Source organism: Orbicella faveolata, unplaced genomic scaffold (genome assembly GCF_042242905.1).
Source record: "Orbicella faveolata isolate gen_17 unplaced genomic scaffold, um_ofav_v1 contig_47, whole genome shotgun sequence".
Classification (NCBI taxonomy): Eukaryota; Metazoa; Cnidaria; class Anthozoa; order Scleractinia; family Merulinidae; genus Orbicella; species Orbicella faveolata.
Window position 1 is genome coordinate 4,172,501 of NW_028301577.1, and position 22,758 is coordinate 4,195,258.

Sequence of the window (22,758 nt, forward strand, 5' to 3'; positions counted from 1 at the left end):
GGGGGGACCACCTTTTAATGCATAGTGCTTGTCGTATGTTTTAAAGGTGCCAAATGCATGTCATGGTACCACTTGGGGTGTTTGTTTTCTAATTCTGACATGTGTTGCCATATTTACAGTACCCCCCCCTCCCCCCCTCTTCTCAATGTATACAAATGTTTATGCTCTCTATACATTCATTCCACACGAAAGATGGCTTTAGTTTGTATCACATACCTCTTTTTTGTGACTGTTGCAGATCCAGAGTCGGCTGAAACTGGCTTTTGTGATATTTCTACTGCTGCATATGTGATTGTTAATCAGAAAAAATAGTAAACAAAATTAATGCAGTTTAATTAGCATTTTTTTGTGCGAGAGGAGGGAGGGGGCAACAGGACCAGGGTATGGGATCATGAAATATGCCAAAAGTATCTGCAGGGAATATGGTGGCCAACTGTTAATGGCGTGTGGGACTGCAAATGAAGTGTTTTGGTTTAAGGGGATCACTGAGTAGTGTTTGGGCGAGACTTGTCTTGGACTTACTTCTTCATACCAGGTGTACATATAGGTAATGGTAAACTTAAACTTACTGCTGTTATATATTGCCCTGTGATGGACTGACATTCCATCTGGAGAGAGAAGAAATACTCAAACAAGGGTCCACGTTTGTTTCTTTTCAAACAGTACAGGGGTACAATAGCTTTGGCGTGACGCTGACCACTCTTGGGGTCTATTTGCCACATTGCACGAATCCCCCACATAATCTCTTTTGGCACTATGGGCCACTAGGTCAGGGCATTAGACCAAGATGAGCATCACTTTTTCTCACGATATCCACACGCCAACCTACCACACTCGATTATCAAATTACATGTGCCTCTAGGTTACGCTTAAGCTTATAGTTAGTCTAAGTACTGCATGATGTTGGCAGCGCAGACCTTGTGTTGGATCAATGTTTACGGCAATATCTTTCTCAGTGCTCCTGACAGCAGCCTTTTCATCTTCTCTCGCCCTGCTTCGTTTACTCTTTTTCTCCTTTTCACGTTTCCTCTTTCGTTTTTCTTTTTTTCTCCTCGCCTTGTCTTTTTCACGCGTAGTTTTTCTTTTCTTTTTCTTCCCTGCGTGATCACTGCTATGAGAGCGCTCGTCGCCACTGTCACTTGTTGAACTACTCTCTCTCCTAGTCCGTTTTTCATGTCGCGATTTCTTTTTTCTCTCTTTCCCAACTTGCTGTGATTCTGAAGTTTTTCTTGCAGTTTTTCGCAACTCTTCGTCATCAGAACTTGAGGTACTCGAATCGTTCTCGTGTCTTCTTTTCCCCCTTTTCCTGTCATTCATGTCTCACTTAGCTTTTCAAATAATAGAAACGATTACATTTTAGTTTCTCGTCTATTCTTGATCAAAAACAACGCTTTGGCAAAGACGATTATAAGTTAAAACATTTCATAAAAATTTAAGGCCAAAAGACACCAGAGGCGCCATATTGATTACCGAGGGAGTAAAGAGTCTGGGGAGTAGCGTCCAGTCCCTTCGATAGTTTCGGACCGGAAGCGTTCAAAGCTCCTTTTCTCAAAACGAGTTATTTTTTGCCTTTGAGAAAAGATATCTCAAGAAGGATTTTAAAAGCTTTTGACGTCAAATTTTCAGGATTACTAGGTCTCACTTGGATAATTGATATGAATGAGGGAATTTGCCATAGACTTCTTAGGATACAAGTTAACAAAATAAATGTTTGACAATTTAGATTGTGCAACTTTAGATGGTTGTCAATGCTCCGCATTTTCAATTCCTTACAAATCCCTCATTCCTATCAGCTGGCAATTTGTTAACTTTAGAAAACAAGCTAAAAAAAAAAACATTTTTTTTCTTTTTAAATTGTACACAAAAATCTTTTCTCAAGTGCATAGGGGTCATACACAGCATGATGTGATACTTTGAGAACACGTTTTCAGGTTACAATAATTGACACAGCATCGAAATATACATTTTTGTAATTTGCAAGGAATTGACGTTCCAGTGATATATAGTTTGTTAGGGTTTTGATGAAAATCAGGGTTGTCACAACTGTGCAAAAAAGGAGCATATTTCAGGTAGAATCCCGCTTTAAAATGGATTGCAGCTCTGACGGCCTTAAAGAATCTAGCCTTAAAAAATCTAGTACAACCACCCCGTTCGATTGAAGAAAATCCCTTCAAAATGTATATACCGATAGCATAATTGGTTCCATAATCCTCTTCATTACTTTCCTCATTACCTTTCCAGAGATTTGCAATTAAAATGTCACACGCGAATTATGGCAAATGTGAAGAAGAGGTCCCGAAACCGACCGTCGGTAATCCGTCGGCCGACCTGTGTTTTCCACCAGATTAATATTGCATTCATTCTTCACTTCCTTCTCAAAGACTAGGCTCGATTTCCGGCACTCACTCAAGTCCCCTGCACGTTCCTCACCGAGAGAGTTTAACTCCCTCCCCCCACCCCCCGCCGCGGAGTTCGGAGTAGTAGCGTGGGCTCCTTTCTCGAACAGCGGCTGGTAATCGAGCCTACAAAGGCAAAGCCAAATACATTTACATAAAGACTGACTTTATTTCTGCGCTTGTCACAGAGTGCGTTTGAGCTCGTTGTGTATAATTTTTTTAAAATCTAGCCTTAATCTACTTTTTTAATCCGCCTTCTTTGCAAGGGGATTGTCAAAAGGAAATAGCACTTGATTTCACTATTTGGTGACGATTTAGATCTAAACGGGGACGTTTGCTATATTTTCAAATTTGGAGCGTTATAATCCGGGGGGGCCTCCCCTAGTAAAAGGACGGGGTTGCTCGTCGTATCCTTTAGGGGTTAAAGAGCTGTTTTGATACCTCGTAGTGTGTTCAGCCTCAAAAGTTCGACAGCGACAGCTTTTGATGTGCCTTTTCTGGTATTGAGCCGAAAAAAATTATGGCTGGAGATAACTTATTGTTTTAGAATTGGTAGGTATACCTCTCAGGGGTGAGAAAAATTTCAACCCACGCCCTCAAAGCAGGCTCTTGGCACCTTTTAGGCGTTCTTTTCAAAATTTCCGATGACTGACCCCTTTTTGAATGGGAGCCCCCCTCTCCGGGGTTGTCATGTCTCTCTTCGATTTGTTCGTGCTTTGAAGCAACGAATTCGATGTCTTGGAGAACGTAGATCAGAAAAATGCTGAGTTTAAATATTTGCCATTTCGGCGTCTTGTTTTCCTTGCTTTCATCTCCTTGAATACAATACATTTTCTTCGTAAATTTTACTTTGGAAACTTTCAACTGATCCCGGATTTACCCTCATTTGCGATGCTTGGCCGGAAAGAAACAGACGTCAGGAGGACTTCGAGGATATTCACCATCTTGATGCCATGTTGAAAATGGCTGTGTAAGATATCGTTTTAATGCCACACTAAAAAAAACAATTGCTTTTTCCACCAACTTTCATTTTATCGACCACATAAAGACCACCAGTTTGTTTAAATTACGTTTCAAGGCGAAGCTTTCTTGTCTTCAGTTCAAGGTTGCATGAGCGGCAGCCTCTTCTTGTTCATTGTCTGTCATTGGTGAAACTTGTTGTACAGTCACTCTACATCCCTTCCGTTTGGAACAAGGAAACTGACCATACTGTCTCATGTGAAGGAAAAAATCCACTGTATATAAGATCCACGATAGAAAGCCAAATATCTGAAAAAAGATCAATATATGAATCGATATTTGATTGAGCAATACAGTGTGGAGTATTTCCTTAACTAACTGTTACTGCCAAATCTCCGTTGAAGATCCCGAGCAGTCTTCGATTAGAGCCAGTGTCACAGTGATATGTGTATCCCCGTGATATGTGTATCCCCGCACACATATCACTAGTGATATGTGTATCCCCTCCAAAATGGCGACCAGTGATATGTGTATCCCCCACCCCCCTCCCCTCTACTTTAAAAAACAATATCCTCCTTGAAAGCGCTCTCGTCGTCCGGTCGCTTACTGGACGAACGACTAACCCAAACAGGCTTAAAACACAAATCTCAATTTTTGTAGTTGAAAAAGTTTACGTATCTGCTGCTGGAATTGTGTTCTTGATCCTAACTGGTTTTCTGCGAGCAGGATATAATGAATTTAAAGTTGAACACCAAATGGATCTAGATATATTTCAATTTGAGTTTCACGGCACCGGATTTCTAGGACGATATTAATTGCGCGGTGCATTCTCACCCCTCGAGTAACGCATATTCTCCACTGTTCATCGCCTTGTTTGCATCTGAATTATTCGTGGAGTGAAACACATATCACGGCTTCGACCCGAGCGCCATAAAATGATTAGTGGCACTCGTGTATCCCCTGCACCCGCTTTTCAGTTCGACTTTTTGTAAGATATGTTAAGTCTCAAGCTGTATACATAGCTATACTGCGAATATTGCTAGCACGTTTCATACTATTCGACGTTTATTCTTCGGCAGTTAGCCTAGATTACGGCTGTCTTCAGGGGATACACATATCACTGCGCCATGTAATAATCAGTGATTTGTGTATCCCCTGCATGCGGTCGGCGACGGTGTACAACCGAGGTCAGTGAAACTCCAGAAATCCCAAGCTATGAATAAATGCTGGGTGTGAATATTTCTAGCAAGCCAGTTTTGACAATGCAAATGTTATGGGCATTTTTCTTCTTGGGTGGAAAGCCAATATAACAGCTGTGTCCATGGGGATACACATATCACTAGTTCATGAAATAATCAGTGATATGTGTATCCCTTATTATCCCGTGCACGCGTGCACGCGTTTTTAGTGGAATTATCGAGTTTCAAACTTCAGTGAACCCAAGCCGTGTAAAAACGTCGGGTGCTAATATTGCCTGCAGTTTTGACAAGGTTGATGCGTTATATTATAACAGTTGTGTTTCTGGGGATACACATATCACTGCGCCATGAAATAATTAGTGATATGTGTATCCCCTGCACGCGATTTCAGTTTAGATATTTAGACATTCGAGTTGCAAACTCCGCAAACCTCAACCTGGGTATAAACGTCGTAGCGAGTAAGCAGCCAGCACGTTTCGGCAATAATTGGCCATTTTCTTCGATCAGGTAGATAGCCAATCTAACGGCTATGTTTAGGGGATACACACTGAGATCACTGCGCCATGAAATAATTAGTGATATGCGTATCCGCTGTTCGAAGTTTTAGTCAGATATACAATCGAGTCGGTTGGAACTCAACCAAACTCAAGAAATCCTAATCTGCTCCGTTGGGCGCGAATTCATTTCTGGTTTCTTCTACTCTTTACAGCGCTCGTCGGAACCTCGCAACCGAGTCGCCATTTTGTTCGTTGAATGCCCAGGCGCGTATCAGTGTTTTGTGTATCCCCACAGGGGATACACATATCACTAGTGATATGTGTGCGGGGATACACATATCACGGGGATACACATATCACTGTGACACCGGAAAGCACAAGCTCTCTGATAGATGTCACGTGAACATGTCTCTAGCGTAACACGTGCACGTCACTTTATTGTAGTTCGTAATTGTCTTTCAGTGAACCATCAACGTAAACCAGCCTGTACACTGGACGTTGTCGATATGACATTCTAGTGATGCATTACATATGATGAAACTACTTGGTAACATTTGAAACTGAAGATAATGTGACGCTTGTAATTCTGTTATGTAAGTCGAGTAATGTGAGCTTTGTGAAAAATGTAAACGTGGCAGTAAGTGCTTTCTAATATATAAACAACAACCAGCCTAAGAAGATTGATTAATCGACAAAGTTTTTTACTCATTTTTCACCGTTTATTCGTCGGGATATCCGCCTATTTGTACTTATCTGATTTCTAGAATTCGCGAATACCGTGATTGCACTCTCTACTTAATTAAGCCCTAACGTACCGTTGCGATGTTAATCTTACTGCACTTCCCACACTTGTCCCGGTATGGCACATGATGATGGGAGTCACCCAGCTTAGCTGCTTCGCTTGCGAGTAGGCTTGATGATGTTAACAACGCAATAGAGGTTGCTAGTGTGAAAACGGCCATCTGTGTAAGAAAAATAAGGTATCCATGACACGACATTGTATAATACATCGAACCGTGTAAAGTTGTCATTTATAGCTACGGGAAGATATCAGTGTCCCTCCCTTACCAGGAGTATACTAGAAATGGATTTCAGCGAATTACTGGGCAGTTCTGACCTGAAAAACTCTGCGAGGGGAAACCTGTGGAGGTGTAGTATCTCATCCAACGGGACTAGGAGTCCTCGTTGTAACTTTACGCACGGAACTCGCATTATCTTAATGACGATAATACTTCATTTGTGTGTCAGTCTTCATAGCCGAGGGTGGAGCGAGTTACTAATGAATCGCGGTGTTTGCCTAGTAGAAGTTTATTGGCACTCGCTCTTTATAGCATATACTGTCATTGTATAACTTACTAAGATATTGCAGGTTTTAGTGGATCTGATGAATTTCTGCTGTGGATCGAAGGCTATTGTAAGAAATAGAATTAATGTCACAAAATACGACACGCCCGTAGTGACTAAAAACGTAGTGTCTGTTACTGTTGTCTTGGCAACCAGCTTGACATAATGCAGCAATGCACCAAAACAAGTTGCAAGGCTCACCTGCCAAAAGCAAGAAAGAACTCTGGTTAACCTCGCATTTCTCCTAACATAATGATATTAATATCAAAACACTGTCGATCTCGTAAAACGTAGCTAAGTTATGGGACAATCAGTCGAACCACATTTTGAGAAAGTGTGAATAAAATGGTCATCGGGGCGAGATACAGTAATGATTTTATCCTTTGCCCTCTGATGCAATCTAGGAGGGGAGGGTGCTCCCAAGTGAGAAGGTCGGAGATGCACGACGTCTCGCTTAAGGTTGTAAACCAACGATTCAGGGGCCCGTTTCTCGAAGGTCCCGAAAAGTTTTCGCACCCAAAAAGCCATAGCACAATCTCAAACCTTATGACTACTGAGCTGTTTTATGCATATATTCTTAATATGAGAAGAGGTTCCCTTCATATAAGACGTTTCAGGCATATACACCTGTCTGTCTTTAAATACCGATTAACGAAAAATGGCTTTGCGGGCCCGAAAAGGTTCCGGGGCTTTCCAACGTGGCTTTCCTCAAAGCTTGAATAGATATCAGGTGTTTACAGGATTCGCATTTTTTTACGATCGTGACGTGATACCCACCATCTCAGCTATTCGTATGATTCCGGAATATGATTTGAGAAATTCCTTGTTAATGCTCTGACGTGAAATCCAGCTGCGTTTTTGTAACAAAGATGGCGAATTGTCTTCCATGCCTACTGAAACATAGAGACAAAAACATAAAAAAGCTCACACAAACAAGCGATTCCAAAAGGACATTCAATTCAGTTATCACAGAGAGAGTAAAAGGAAGGAACAGGAAAATATCGTCTTCGAGGTGAATAGATCGGACGCGTGATTGAAGATAATATTTTCACGTCCGGCCCAAACTGGGTCAGTCATTTAGTATAATCGTTATATAGTTGAAGTTAACTTGAATCTAACGCGCGCTCTTATTGGTAGTTTTATGGTCAAAAGTTTTATGACAAGAAAAGTTGCCATACAGTTGTGATAATACATTGTTCGTGGCTAGTCTGACATTGCGCTTTCGTTTCGTTCTAACCAAAGGACTCTTCAGAGACCTTTCTGCTTGGCAAACTCGAATGGCGCTGAGAGTCTCAGAAATGCTGTCTTCATTTTGTTAGCGAACGGGACTTTTTGAGCGCGATCATCAACGAGTTTGCCAAGCAGAAAGGTCTCTAAAATGAAGACTCGCTTGGCCGGGACGAAACGAAAGCGTTGCGTCAGACCAGCCACGAACAATGTGTTATCAAAAGATTTATGGTAAGAAGATTCCTACTGGAAAAAAAACTGTTTACTTGTCCAATGAATTGAAAAAAGTAATTCGCTGAAATTAATTCCTGAGCGGTCTGCACCGCTAAGGGAACTCGCACCGCTAATGGACCAAGACGAATTCTCGTTTTCATCGCGGACTAGTTCGGCCATGTAATATAATAAAAATCAATTATTCTATACCATTTCGCTGTCAGTGAACACATATCTCAGAAATACTTGTCAGTGTCTCGTATATCTCTGCTAAAAAGAAATATTGACTGAATATGTGGGATTATCCGAAAAATGCTTTTAATTATTATGCGTCAACCAGGACTAACCAACCAGTTTTTGTCTTGTAGCTCAACTCGATATCCTGCTTACCTTCCGCGTCACACAAGCCATGTCCAAGGAGAAATGTCTCTCATCTTCAGACTGGAAATGCAATGAAACTCTAGTAGTGACATTAAAAAGATTAAAACTCAGTATATACATGTATGTATAGTGACAAAATTTTCACTTTAATGTTTACCAGCGGAAGAAGTAACAGTGTCAAGACTATAAATGACGTATGGCTCATCATTTACATTTTTAAAAGGTATTGCATTAAACGATTTGCTTACCGAATGTTTAATCCAGCGCTTACGTCGATTTGTGAAGGTTATGGTGGTCATAACTGAAAATTCTAAGCTATTAATCTTTGAGGGTTTTTTGAAAATTATCGGCTTTTCATGTTGTCGTTAAATTCGTTCTAATTAAGCTGTTACCAAAAATGGTAACCGTTAATCGTTCCCGAAACATCCCTTATTCGCTTTCCTTATAACGCAAGAAAAATCATAGTTATTTACCATTACTCGACAAAGTTTAGCCGGGCATCGTGTAACGAACTTAAAATAATTCAGCTTAAATATGTTATCTGAGAATTAAATAGGCCAGTAATCTTCATCAGCGTTGTTTCTAACCAACCTGCCGTCCGTCTTGTGGCCTCAGGCTGACTGTACATGCTGTTTAGCTTGGGAATCAAATTTTGTTTACTCTGAAATAAGTGCTGTTTTATTCATCTATCGATGCGCCCGAAATTGCCATTTTCTGTGGAAGTTACTTAACGATCTTACACTCATACTCAGTTCAGTTCTTGCTTGAAAAGTAATTACCGATAAATATCCCGCAAATTTGGCTGATATTCAAATGTGTGCACTACGCTTCTTGAACAAAACTGAGTTGGAATCCTGATTTTAATCCATACTCCAGTCGTCTGGTTTCTTATTCAAATTCGGCGACGCAAAAGAAGATTCTGGAAAAATAAAAAGGCGAGTTTCCAGTTCGCCAGCTGCGTATTGAAACATAATATTTAGTCAATTGTGAACAATCATCTGCGAAGCTCGTAATATTTGAGAAAATATTCCGCTTTGGTTAGTAAGACTCTCGAAGTGTTCTTGCGTTATTTACATTAACTGTAGGGTTAACAGAAACTCAGCGGACGATTAAAAAAGGCGAAACTCACAATAATTATAATTATAATCATTTCTTTACACGACACACGACATTGGAGAAGCCACTTCAAACAAAGTTTAATTTGATTTTCATGATGGTTTACCATTTTCGAATCTGTTTGACGACTTGGATCGATTCAATGCTGTGGGACATATTCAAATTTACGAACTGGAAAGCCAATATATATATGTTTTCAATTTTTTGAACTGTCATGATTGTATGCAATTTGGTTTCCGCTTTTGCTTTAGGTCGCATAACTGCATATTGCAAACTGTAAGCGACCGAGTGATTTTATGCCTGGCTGGATAAGTCATTTTGCAACATCAACCCAAACCTTGTTTTAATTTTTACGAAATAACGATTCTTATGTGAACCCGACCAGCCAGGAAGAGTGAAATATGAATAAAAGCGCTGTACTCACTCCGGGATAATAACAAAAAGGCTTCGATAGCCGGCCGGTCGGTTTCACACCGCACATGCACGCAAATCATGTATTACTGCTATATAGCGATAATAAAGCTGTTATATTCTCAAGATCCATCGAATAAACACAGAAATATTCTTCGTCTTACCAGAAATTTGCTTCAGCTGGTTGGAAAAGAGAAAATATTCCGGTCATTTTAGAGTGTTGTTGCTTGGTTTCCAGTAATATTCCTCGTCGTTTTTCAGCGACGAATATCACCTGCCGGTTTCATTGTTGATCAACTTGCAGGGTAAGCAAACAGTCATGGAAGTCGGCCAGTAGGTGATATCATAGCGGAAAAACAAAATCCGAGTGGTCTGACATCCATGGAGCAAGGCAATAAAAGATACATGCTGACACAATGAATTTATTAATTCAATCTATTGTATGGTTCGACAACATGAATAGGAAAGAATAGCAATATTTTGAGCTTCATAAAAATTTAATTCGTGGAACTAAAACTGTTAAACACGTTTATGGGAAGTTATCTGTTGACATGTGTTCGCGTGTAATTACATATTGTTGCTACGCAACTGAAGGGCATCGACAAAACCAAAACCAAAACTCAGAGTTGCTCTTGAAAAGATGGAAACACCTCAGTATTGTTTATTTATAACAAAGAGACGAAAGGGGAAAAAATACAATGGCGAAGTAGTGTTGTTTCAGTTGCATTTCGGATGTATTTTTGTACGTTGGAAGCTTCCCGTCATCTTTTTCTTGTGGGAACTAACAAAATAGAGGAACAAGCAATAATTGCTCCCTTAAAATGTCCGAGTTAAACTCAAAATCATTTTTAACACAGTTCTGTTAGTGTAATTGATTTCCCAGGGAATTATTTCTGCCAACGGTATAGGTCCTTCAATCAAAATCCACAATAACATCAGTCCTGCACATTGAAACATGCAGCAAGCGAGGTAAGAGTTATCTACATTTCACGGCCGGTACCTTTAAAACCATGTTTAATGATCCTAGCTCAAGGTCGCTAAGGAACAATCCGAATTCTACCATTGCTTAGCACCGATCGAAAAGCAAAATGTGGCGGGGTAGCTAGGAGTGTTTTTGCTTAAAAGCATGTTTCCCGGAAACATCTCTGAAATGCTGAGAGTCTTTGCATCCTCCAAAAATTGGAATTCTGACTTTTGCATCAACTTTGTGTCCATGCTTGTACCCAAACTGTGTACATAAATTGAACCCATTACGTCAGACCCATTTGTCGTCAGAATTTGCACGCAGCCAATGGTTGAAAACAAACACTTTAAACAGATTAATGTTTCTCTTGTTTCAAGATTAATGCAAGCTCAATTTCATTTCTATTTTCGTGAAGAAATGGGAAAAAAGGAATATGCAGAGGTTGTCGACTGATGTAAGAGATCAGTAAGAAGTGTATCATGTCATATGATCAGTGTCATTTAATCATTTATTGTTAAAATTTTCGGCCCATCAGTCGCTGAACAAAGCCACGACTGAACATCAAACTATGTCACACTCTTCAGTAAAATTACCAAGAGAAGCCTCCATCCACTGAGAGGACAACAAACTTTCGAGAATCATATTACATGAAAACATTGTCAATTCATACTGCTAAACCAAATTGAGTGACTCTGGTCAAAAAAAACGCGATGAGCACATTTCAACCGTTCCAATTCGTTTCGTTTCTTCAAAAGAAATGATATATCTCATCATTTTCTGGTATGGGGGACAATTTTGGGCTTTTAAAAGATAAAATGAAAGTTTAAGTTAGAATAGAAAGGGCTTTTCTATACAAATGTTTTATTTAACTCACGCAATGGTATACGCCTTTCTGAATAATATCAGGTAAAGGAGAAGACAATTCAACAGATTTTTGAAAAAAAAAAACAAAAAAACAAAAAAACGAAACAAAACCAGAAGGTTGAATGCGCAGTTTAAATACTGAGCCGCTAGTTAATTTCACACCCGAATCGAAAATCGCACATTCAGCGCAGAGGCAGTTTTCAATCATAAAATGGGATTCTTGCCTAGTGCTCGTGCAAAACGTGATTAAACAAAAACAGGCGAGACTTGATTTACCCCCTAGAGTTAATTCATCTACATTTATTTAGTTGATAAAGTCCCGCATCACATCAAGACATCACATCAACTGTACCAAACATATATGCACATATGCATAAGCTAGACAAAAAGGATAATTAAAAAATAATTCTTAAGTACAATTTACTTTACTCATTTCACGTGTTTTCCTAAATTTAACTTAAAATCAGATAATGACTTGCAATTTACTAAGTCAGCGGGCAGTAGGTTCCACTCTGTTATTGATCTAGGAAAAAAAGAAAACTTAAAAACGTCCTTAGATACTTTTGGCATCCTATACTTAAAAGCATGGCTGTTGCGTGTTCTTTTTTCACTGTTTAGTATTAAGTGTTCTTCTGAGGTTATGTCCATTAAGTTATGACTAAGTTTGTACATTAGAGTCAGTCTGTCAGTCTGTCAGTCAACAAGCTTCCACAGCTAAGGACGTCTAAAGAAAACAGGAAACGCTTCAGTGGGAGCTAAATGAGAAGTAAACATAACGTCTCCACAGTACTGAACAAATGAAAATTCTGATCCCGGTAAAATATGCGCTCAGCTCTTCAAAAGACTATGAGCTACTATGGAATGTTCCCTTGTGGATCACGGTTTGACTTAACAGTTATGATCGATCGGAAAGCAAACAAACTCTTTGTTTTAGAACGTTGTGGTTGGTATTTCGCAAGCGGATTAACTGACCTATTTTTGGTTATTTGCAAGTCCAGTTAGCCGTTCAACTTCACTGCAACTTCATGAATATTTCCAACATTTTGTAAGCTTGCACAAAAGGAATTGATTATTCGTCAAAGCACTTGTATCGACCTAGGTGAGGTCCGACACTGCCCGGGCCAACAAAGCAAAATGACCTCAGCCGGGTTAAACTTGGACCTGACGACCTAAAGATCAACGAGTAGCCACAGCAGCTGTAACCCCGCTTTTCCCACCAGCGTGTGCACCGCAACAGCATGACATATCGTGGTAGCTTATATGACATTGTTATAGCTCTTTTCATTGATCTCCGTTTGATACATTGACAGCTTAACATCAGCTATTATCTTTGGCAATTTCTAGTGAGGAATATTAAATGTAGAAATGACAGAGGAGGGTCTTGGGTTCAAATCCCATCTGGAACTTGGATTTTTTTTCCAAGTTGATGTAATTTCTATTGATCGTGAGAAAACCATTCAAGGGAATATAATTATTTTGAAATAGTTCTGGTTTGGTCATTTGCGAGTCAATTTAGCCGTTCATGATCAACTTCACTGCACCTTCACGAATATTTCCAACATTTTGTAAGCTTGCACAAAAGTAATTCGTCAAAGCACTTGTATCGACCTAGATGAAGACCGACACTGCCCGGGCCAACATAGCAAAATGACCTCAGCCGGGTTAAACTTGGACCTCACGACCTAAAGACCAACGGGTAGCCACAACAACTATAACCCCGCTTTTCCCACCAGCGTGTGCACCGCAGCAGCATGACACATCGTGGTAGCTTATATGACCCTGTTATGCCTCTTTCCATAGATCTTCGTTTGATACATTGACAGCTTAACATCAGCTATTATCTTTGCCAATTTATACTGGTAGTGGGAAAACCATTCAAGGGAATAGAATTGTTTTGAACCAGTTCCGGTATGTTTAACAATCAAACGATGATATCGCTGTAGTGCTACATTCTCGTTTTTGCTCATGCCCCAGTTAAACTGAGGCAAACGGTGACTTCACAGATGGTATCCATGTGCAAGTTTTGAAACGAAAAAGGAAATAAATTCACAAGAATAAGAATTAAGATTCTGTCGCTGCAAATGTAACATCACTCACAACTGAGCCCAAATTCTTTTGTTTTGACTGCAGTTCTTTAGCCCTATTTATTGAGACGTTTTGCATCGCTGAACAGCTTAAGAGGAAAGCAACAATGTTTGCTTCACGATTATGAACAGAACATCGAGCTGGGCTACTTACTTGGAGAAGGGAGCTTCTGTCAAAGTTGCAACTGCAAGTGGCACCTGTAAGGGGGGTTGGGGTATGACCGAAAAATCACGGAAATATTTTGGCGTTTTTGTGCTTAAACACTAACTAAAGAAAGGGTATCTAAAGAAATCACAAAACTTTTCAGTGGGGGTTGAGGAATTAGCAGCTCCGCATCCGGTGCGCTTAACAAATGGAAATTATCAGGTGAAATGCGTGCATAACTCTACGAATATCTATGGGATGTACCCATAATTATCACAGTTTGACGCTACAGTCCTGATCGTTCTGAAAACAATTTATGAACAATGATGATGGTCTTTGAATGAAGGATTAAGTTTTATTATCAGGTGTTTGCGGTTTCAATTCCTTGACACAAAATAAGGCATGGCAACTATTCTTTTATACTTATAGATTTCTATTCGTGTTTTGTTAAAACAAGTTCTGTGGTTTTGTGGTGATTGACATACATTGTTTTCCAATATCCACTACGATGAACTATAAGCATTGATATACCTTCTGTTAGATTCATTCGACAGCAGTCTTCAGAGTGGAAGTTTGTCGGAATTATCAACTAGTACATTTGTTTTTTCTTTCGGTGGATAGAATTCTTCGGTCGATAAGATTAACGTCCACGCCTTGTAGCAACTGAGGTAAGCCAGTATCATAACAACTTTAATTTTGAGAGCATGCATTTTTAACGGCATAAAACAAGGTAGAAAATGTCCGTATACCACGCCCAGAACGAAGGTTGAACGTGGAGCTATATATCAATATATCTCACGAGGGTATCTTCCTTCACTTTCTACTACAAAACGTAGCACGGGATATTTTTGGACGGAGTAAAGATATAATTTTTGTTCGCGCATTTTTCCTGCCAGTATTAAAAAGTGCAAATTAATGTCGATGCATGTTTACAGGCTGGGAAATGGTATAAAAAAGAAAAGGTGGAGACTACCGCTTAAATTAAGGATTGGAACCAATGACTATCGACAAGTAAAGCCTAGAACTGGTGCCAATAAAATTAAAATTCATATATTGAGGGCATAATGTAAATTAAGACGCTGCTTTTTGGCAGCAAGCCTTCACTGAAGCTTCTCAAAAAGTTGTTTTGCCCCCAGAAAGCAAGGTAAAAAGGTACCTCTGTTGTTTAGTTAAGTCTTTCTGCCATCAAAACCACACGCATAACTGAACTGCATCATTAAAAAGTCAGGAAATTTGTCCGCTGTTTAGAAGCTAATACCTACCAACTGCTGGCAATATAGGAGCATTGCCACTCCCTCTTAATGAAAAGCACAGCTAGGTTACTCCAAGAATTTTACTTTTATGTGTCCTTATCATTGGGCGGTGACGCGTTAATAGGGCTCTCGCGCATCAGAAAACTACAAAAGAAAAAAAAATCACTCGTACCTTTTAAATTTATTCATAAATGATGAATTTGATATTGATGCAACCTTTTTAGGTCTTTTGTTGGAGTCCTATTAGTTTTTACCCTCTATTATAGTGAAATCCCATATTTGCGCCTTTCATGATTAAAGTAATTAAATCCGCTGAGTAAAATTCAATCCTGTTTGGTTTAGACGCGGTTTAGTGACCTCGTTTTTAAGGAAATAATTTAATCCTGACAAATGTTTGTAAAGCTATGCATAAGAACCTAACCGCATTCTGTTAAATGTCTGCCTTATTGAGACTGAACAACATTTCTACTGCACTTAAGTATAAATGTACTCGCGTTCTATCACGAATGACGTTCTCTGATTGGCTACGCTACCCACTATGTATTCTGATATTGAATAGCGTTGCAGTGTGCCCTTGTTAACAAAATGGCAGCCGCTTTTTGGCGTTTCTTTTTGGCTGCGCCCTCGTCAACTATCACGCGATAGAAATCTCGAGCTCATGATCTAATTGCTTAATAGTGGCATCTGGTTGCTACACATTTAGTTGTGTCCGGAATTTGTCACTTTGTTTGTTTTACATGGGAGTTCATTTTTCTTGCCAAAACTACGTGCGTCATTGAACAACGTAGCAAGTCATGTAACTACACTATATTTTCCGGATTCATTGTATTTTCTTTTTTAACTTGGTCGGATAGGCTTTAATTGTGGACACTGCTAAGGAGCGTCACCATAACCTAGCGAAATTCGCCTAAGGGTATCAATGAAATTACCAAGAACAGATTCACAAATATCGAAAACTCACGCTGTGGGTGTTTCAGCGACAGTGCGCTAAAGGTGGTTCAAAGCCACGGGAGTGTAACAAGGTCGTTATTATTTTAGGTTTTTTTGCCAAATGATAGAAAAACGTGGTAGATAATCAGAAATCTTAATTGAGTAAATGTGACAGCAAACTGCTTCAATATATACCGAGGCACAACACAATATTAGCAAAAACCGAAAACACAGTAAATGGTTTGAACCCAGGAGTATCAGTAGTTCGTATAGTGTGATCGTCCGGGTGAGTGTAGTTCTGAAAAGAACTGTTGTTGGTGACCAACAACAGTTCTTCTACTAAAACCGAAAAGCTCTTCAGCGCGCTTGAAGCCCTCAGCAAAGAGCGAAGTTAACGAAGCGTGTGACATGTGTGTTTATAGCTCTCTTGAAAGGCGCATTCTAATGTACTCTTTTAGATGATCACGGCTTGACGCAATGTCCAATGGCACAACAGATGATCGATAATCGTTTAAATATTGAAAGCAATAAATTATTCATATTTTAGCTGTGAATGATACTGTTCGCACGAGATGAAATTTGTTTGTATGTTGAACAACGTAACGTGGCATAATCGATGTAATATCTGAATATGCTTCTATGATACAATCGAGATGACGATTGAACGTAGAGCTTGATAATATAGCATAACACAATTCAGGTTACTGAAGCAGAAGTTGGTGCTAGTAATAGCCTGACTTCGTGGATTTAAACTCTAATTAGTAACGCGCGCAGAATCGGTTTCCGCCAAAATGGTCGAGAGTGAACTATTTACAAAAGCAAAAAATCGTTACAAGACTCGGATTGTTTTCTTCTTGTTTCCATTCTAAATTAAGTGAAATGATGTTGTTAACACGCTGTTAATTGTAATTAACAGAACACGTTGACTTCTCTCGTGCCTTTTCAGTATTGCATTTTTTTGTACTAAATTAAAAGAAAATTGTAAAAGAGAAGGCTTTCGGATTCATCGCCGATGAACGCCACGGACTAAAGTTGATCGCGAGGTCTTTTGCATCGAGTTTTGCACATTGATTTCTTTCGTTTTTGCAAATAAATTTTCACGGTAAACCTGCCTCCATTATAAACGCAACATCCCTCGTTGAGCAGCAAAGGGACCTTAATTGTTTTAAGTGCAGTTTATAACCCGGATCTGATAGCATCAAAGTATAAGAAATGTTGCATGACCTTGCATGGTATATTCAACTAACGAACGAAGTCGTATGGTTATGTCCATGTGATTTAGCAAGAAAAGTTGCTTTTATCCTTTTGCGACATTGAATATGTGCTAAGTGCATGACCGGAGGGTCATGACAAATAGTTTAGTTTCATAGTCGAATATTTTAGCGCTTTATCGTGATTCCCGCCAAAATCAAGACCAAGATCGCAAGGTCAAGCAAAGGCTAAACCGCTAGGGCGCCAAACTAATCCTTATCTCATTAATAAATCAATCGAGCTGTTAGAATTCACTCTCGGACATCTTAAGACCATGTATAGTACGCACAAAGAGAGAAAATATTGTAAGTAAGAGAGGGATCAACACTACACCAAACTTGCGTGACACGTTATTGGCGAAGATTCATTTATCACGTTTTCCCAAAATGACAGAATCACGACATCAGCGCTAAGAATAATTACATAGCTTGATCTTAAAGTAAACGTTATTTGCATTATGTCAACAAAAGGGACGTCGTAACAAAGTGCATTGTTTAAGCGTTCAATATGATTTGTACATGCAATATTAGTGCCAGAAAACGGAAGAAACTCTTCAGCATGGCATGGAACAAAGTAAATGGAACTGTACATAGAGCTTTGTGTGACTTATAGGACGTACTCTTGTACGTCGATCACGGTTTAACACAAAGGGTTCGTTCCTTTGGGATGATCAGGGTCAGGATCAATGATTCAAATGGCCCATCAACGGAAAAGATAAATCCTTGTCCAGAGTGGAATCCTCGGTTCCGTTGCTGCGCCATGATCCAAGTGATCTTGGATCGTTGATCCTTACCCGCATCAAGAAACGCGCCGTGAGAAACGTTAAATTGAAAATAATTACTAGCTATTTAGCGGTTTGGTTGAGGTCGATCTTCAAACATTTGAGAGGCAATTACATCAGGTTCTGTCGGGCTTTGATGATCATGAGTTGACAGGTTTATTCGTCACTGATTAGATTAGTTTTCAGTTCTTTTTGAAACCATTTCACCGATTTGTCGTGATTGGCATGTATTGTTCTCCCGTAGCGGCAGTAATGATTTATTAGCAGTGGTACGCATTCTGTTACACTTATTCGACAGTAGTCGTGAGAGGGGAAAGTTGTTCAAATCTCCGAGAAATATTTTCATCGGTCGACACACTACTCGTTCTCTTGTTAGTAAGCACTCCGCAGCTTGTAGCGATTAAGGTAAGCGAGTTACAGTTCCGTGTATTTTCTGATAAGCAATAGTTTGTAGCCCCTTTCACACGGCGCTATGACTACCATGCACTGTAGAGCAACATGACACGGCCACGGCAAAAAATGTTTAGTAATGCTGATAAAATATGAAGGCTGAGCGTGGAGTTATAAGCCTTATATAGGGAGCGGTGTCTCTTTTAAGCCTTTGAACCCACTGGAAACCGCATTGGGCCTCCAAATATAGTTGAGATTAAGTTGCGCGCGTAAAATTCCCGCCAAAATTAAGACGAACTAACGTGCAACAAATCAGAAGTAGAAAACGTAAATAATGATAATAAAAAGAGTGTACACGTCTTTGGTAATTAACTATCGAGTACTTGACTGAATTGAATTTTTCAGTAATAGGAGACAAGTTTAGTATTAATGATGCGCGGGTGTTAGGCGATTCCCGCCAAAAGTGAGCGTTGTGGAATAAAGAGAAAAACCGTATAAGATTTACACCCATTGATTGTATATACTCTGTCCAATGTTTTCCAGTAACCGTTTCACTTTTATTCTGAAATATCTTGTTAATTAGGTGTATTTGTCTCATGATCATTGCATTTTCCTCTCTTTTAGTACATGCAGTGCTATGGACACAATTCCATGCGCGATTTTTAATTTTCTTATTTACTTAAGTCTCTACAGTTTTCTTAATGTTCTTGTTCACAATTTCTTTAAGCCACGCATATCCAAAGCTGGAAATGTACTCCTGGGTTGTTAGTTTAAACGAAAAGATAGTAACCCCAGGTTAGAAAAAGGATTCAGTCATTTTGATTCTTGATTACTTCATCTTCTCACCAGATATCAGCTTTTGGATACTCCCGTGACATGTCTTCTTTTATCATTGTTCTGGTCCTTGTTTCATTCCAAGTCTTCTGTGATGGCGCTCTTGGTCGTGCAAGCGTACCACTGCGTCGTTTTTCCGATTACTCGCCACTGTTCAAAGAGTACAGAGTAGAAAAACGTACAGGTAGTTATTTAGCTGTTATGATCTTTTTGTGGCTTTACCCTTGTTAATTGTCAAGAAAGTCACGTTCTATTTTGTTCTAAAGTGAACCAATATGCCTGTGTTCGAGCTCATAATGCCAAGCGTGCTCTTCATGAGGACACATCAGAGCTTGTCTGGGATGCTAAGCTGGCAGAGGACGCGCAGGCCTGGGCTGATCACTTGGTCAGGTTAGGACATATGGTACATTCATCAGTTCCTGATCAAGGGGAAAATCTGTATATGTCCTGGTCAAAGGCTCCAACAGCCGCTACGTGCTCACAAGCAGTGCAAGCTTGGTAGGTGACCATTTGTTGAACAAACAAATGTAAGGATTGCCCTGGTTAAAAGATTTCTCAACCTTTTGCAAACACTAGCCCTTTCCGTCCACTGAAAACGCCCCAAAAGGTAGTGGTCTTAATCATAAGGGAAAAATGGACGTTTCAGCTTATTGAGATATTCTGCACGTTTATATATTCGCAATGCACACAGCTATCCATAGAAAACAATAGAAACCTTCCATCTCTTCCATTTCCGGAGATGAAGCCGTTTGGTGTCTCTTTGTCGACAACCAAAAAATTCCTGCCAAGTTTCGTCAAGGATAAGACATGGTATATAAGTCGATTCAGATATAGGGAGCGGATTACCGATTGTTTGAAGACCTTTCAATTGGATATTGAAATTTGGTGTCTCTTTGTCGACAACCAAAAAAATCCTGCCAAGTTTCGTCAAGGATAAGACATGGTATTTAAGTCGATTCAGATATAGGGAGCGGATTACCAATTGTTTGAAGACCATTTAATTGGATATTGAAATAGCTGCTTTAGTCCTAAGAGTCTCCTAAATTGCTCAAAATTCGAGTTTATAGCAAGTGTTATTTAAAATAAAGATGTACATATTGTGAAGCAGATATTTGATTGAAAGCCTATTAAGGCTTTTAATCATGGCTTTTGATCATGCCTTAAAAGGTGTGAAACTGAGTGAAACATATGTCTTTGCAGCAGAAATTTGATATGTGATTTTTGTTTTCACTGATTAAAGGTACAAAGAAATAAAGGATTACAAATTTGACAAACCTGGATTTGCTCATAACACTGGTCATTTCACACAGGTAACCGTACTTACTCATGGGGGAGGGGTGGGTTTTTTCCGTCACTGATCTTAGTACATCAAATTTTGCAATTCACTTTTTTCAGAATGTAGAAGGTCGCCTCAATAGGTTTTAGTTTTAAGGGTTCGCAAAACGTTTAACACATTATGTTCATCCGTGGCAACAATCATTCCTTTCAAATATATCAAACTTTTAAAAACTGTTATATTCCCGGAGTAATCTTAAGCCTAGCCGACTGCAACGATAAATTCTGATACCTTTTGTCCATTTGTCTGCCCGATCTATTAATTTCCTCAGTAAATGAATGAAATCGTTATCGCAAAAGATTGGTGTAAAGATTTCATAATAACCCACTAATTCTCTTTCTAATTAAAGAATTCTACTTCGTTGCTGGTGGCCCTCGAGTCTCTGCCTTGTGTATGTAATACGTTCCGTTTGAGAGAGGCTCACGGTATTTTTTAGTTGGAATTTGCCTCTTACATTAAAAGTTGATCTGAAGACAGCAACTATGCGCAGATTGCCGTGAAGTAGACGACTCTTATTGTTCTCCAAGCAGTTATTCGTATGGTACGCTGGCGCGGGACACTTTTTCAATTTTATTCTACAATGGCAGCTTGTTACAATTTTTAGGAGCACATCAGAAAAACGCTTTTGTATTTTAGGTTGTCTGGAAAGGAACTAAAGCAGTTGGAGTCGGTATTGCAACAACTTCAGAACCGGATAACAAGGGCTTCTACAAAAGCTATGTAGTGGCTCGTTACTTCCCACCAGGGAACTATGTAGGCCAGTTTGAAAGCAACGTTGGCAAAAGGCTTTAGTAAGTACGTCATCAGTGGTTTGAAGATAACTAAAATGGGGCAATATTTTTCAACTGGTGTTGTTACAGATTGTTGTGAATTTATCAGACAAATTATTAGTTGTTCTCATTCTAAATAGTGAAAGGATGAGTTGGCTAGAAGTTAACTAGCCAATTGTAAAGAACGTATATCTTATCTCTATCGACCAGTCAATCGAATTATAATTCACTTTTCATACTTAATATTTGGCTAGCCACGTTACATCGTTGTTTATGATGATCTCAAAAACTCATTTTGTTCTCTTTTGTAGATGGGCTTAGCTGACTCATTGGAGATGTTATAATGCATCCTCAAGATTTATAAAATGTACGCTGAGCACTTGTGTAGTAGTAGACGTCAGTGGTGGTAGTAGTAGTAATAGCAGCAGCAGCATTTGTGGTAGTAAACAAAAAATTAACTGAAGCCCATGACCACTATGCATACACGCACATTGTCGACTGGTGGCTGCTGAATAACCTATGTAGCTTTCATTACCTTATTTCGTGTACTGTGATAAAGTTGATTAGCTTAGTTTTTATTTACACATCTCTGCTTGCGCTCATATTTATTCAATTAACTGTACTGATTTATCCATATTGATCATGATTTAGTTGTAGCATTTTAATTTCTTCTCTTCGTGTTTCAACGTATTTCAATTACTCGAAATAAAGTTTTCTTTGTTAACGTCCGTTATAGAGTTCGTAGCTATGAGTCTTTTGACTTACGACGCATGCGTTTGTGAGCAGTGGCTACTGCACAGCATTGATTAAGCCTGGTGTTCCTGGGCTCAAGTGTTTTGATCAGAAAGGGGAGGTCAAGAATTAGTTAATTATTATGTAAAATAACATTTTATTTGGAGGTTGGATGGTGCAGATGGCTTTGTGCCCCGTGGGAGCTACTCCCTTATATGGGCTACATAGGTATGTGCGACCCAAAAGGGTATGGTTTTTCAGCCGTTTTGCTCATAAACAGGGTATCGATTTTGGCTATTTTGGTCTTAAATATGGTATGGTTTTTGCGCTCTAGTCTCTAATTAAGTTTGTTGTTTAGAAGAAGCTACTATTTCATCATTATCGATAAGACCATAAACGAAAGCCCTTCCAAAATTAAGTTTATAGGGCAACTGTGTCAGCCGCAACGGTCATAAATAAGGCATCGAATTTTTGGTCTGGTCATAAATAGGGTAGGGAAAATAGCAGATATTGGTCATATGTAGGGTAAGGGTTTTGGGAAGCGGGCCGCATACCCTCACCGAATTTTTCTGGCAGTACCGCTTCGGACTTTGTGCACTTAGTTACTGATAGAGTGACCTACCCTTTAGACAATCAGGCCGAGGTCCTGACATTTAACCAGCATGACAATGGTCTGGACA

The 22,758-nt window shown here is 39.4% G+C and overlaps 3 protein-coding genes and 1 long non-coding RNA gene across 12 annotated transcripts in view; 2 read left to right on the forward strand and 2 right to left on the reverse strand.

The window, feature by feature from the left end:
• Nucleotides 1-1,317, reverse strand: part of LOC110066098 (uncharacterized) — a 4,743-nt gene extending 3,426 nt beyond the window's left edge. For 3 of the 4 annotated variants that reach the window (XM_089279301.1, XM_020773300.2, XM_089279303.1), the window contains exons 1-2: nucleotides 918-1,317; nucleotides 217-280 (exon numbers count right to left, since the gene is read on the reverse strand). In XM_089279301.1, the coding sequence (XP_089135427.1) occupies nucleotides 217-280; nucleotides 918-1,317 (464 nt within the window). The remainder of the gene's footprint in view (nucleotides 1-216; nucleotides 281-917) is intronic. The other variant, XM_089279302.1, reaches the window with a different exon arrangement.
• Nucleotides 1,224-10,139, reverse strand: LOC110065398 (uncharacterized). Of its 5 annotated transcripts, none has more exons than XM_089279304.1 (6): nucleotides 9,909-10,139; nucleotides 8,227-8,296; nucleotides 7,174-7,289; nucleotides 6,409-6,597; nucleotides 5,868-6,014; nucleotides 1,224-3,665 (listed from the first exon to the last, which is right to left on the reverse strand). In XM_089279304.1, the coding sequence occupies exons 3-6, from the start codon at nucleotides 7,282-7,284 to the stop codon at nucleotides 3,492-3,494; spliced, it is 621 nt and encodes a 206-aa protein (XP_089135430.1). In that variant the 5' UTR covers nucleotides 7,285-7,289; nucleotides 8,227-8,296; nucleotides 9,909-10,139; the 3' UTR covers nucleotides 1,224-3,491. The 5 variants fall into 5 exon arrangements, with proteins under 5 accessions (XP_089135430.1, XP_089135431.1, XP_020628195.1 ...); XM_089279305.1 differs by having other exon boundaries at nucleotides 7,174-7,286; nucleotides 8,227-8,277; nucleotides 9,909-10,138; XM_020772536.2 differs by having other exon boundaries at nucleotides 7,174-7,286; nucleotides 9,909-10,137.
• Nucleotides 7,282-8,338, forward strand: LOC149096828 (uncharacterized). Its single transcript, XR_016204112.1, has 2 exons — nucleotides 7,282-7,408; nucleotides 8,205-8,338. It is a non-coding gene; the product is annotated as an uncharacterized LOC149096828 (long non-coding RNA).
• An 8,143-nt stretch (nucleotides 10,140-18,282) lies between the features above and the next one.
• LOC110065511 (Golgi-associated plant pathogenesis-related protein 1-like) lies at nucleotides 18,283-22,074 on the forward strand. 2 transcript variants are annotated; one of them, XM_089280221.1, is made up of 6 exons: nucleotides 18,283-18,421; nucleotides 19,256-19,424; nucleotides 19,507-19,738; nucleotides 20,481-20,550; nucleotides 21,213-21,371; nucleotides 21,658-22,074. In XM_089280221.1, exons 2-5 carry the CDS (start codon nucleotides 19,283-19,285, stop codon nucleotides 21,366-21,368), a joined length of 600 nt encoding a protein of 199 aa, XP_089136347.1. In that variant the 5' UTR covers nucleotides 18,283-18,421; nucleotides 19,256-19,282; the 3' UTR covers nucleotides 21,369-21,371; nucleotides 21,658-22,074. The 2 variants fall into 2 exon arrangements, with proteins under 2 accessions (XP_089136347.1, XP_089136346.1); XM_089280220.1 differs by having other exon boundaries at nucleotides 21,213-21,367.
• The last annotated feature ends 684 nt before the right edge of the window (nucleotides 22,075-22,758 follow it).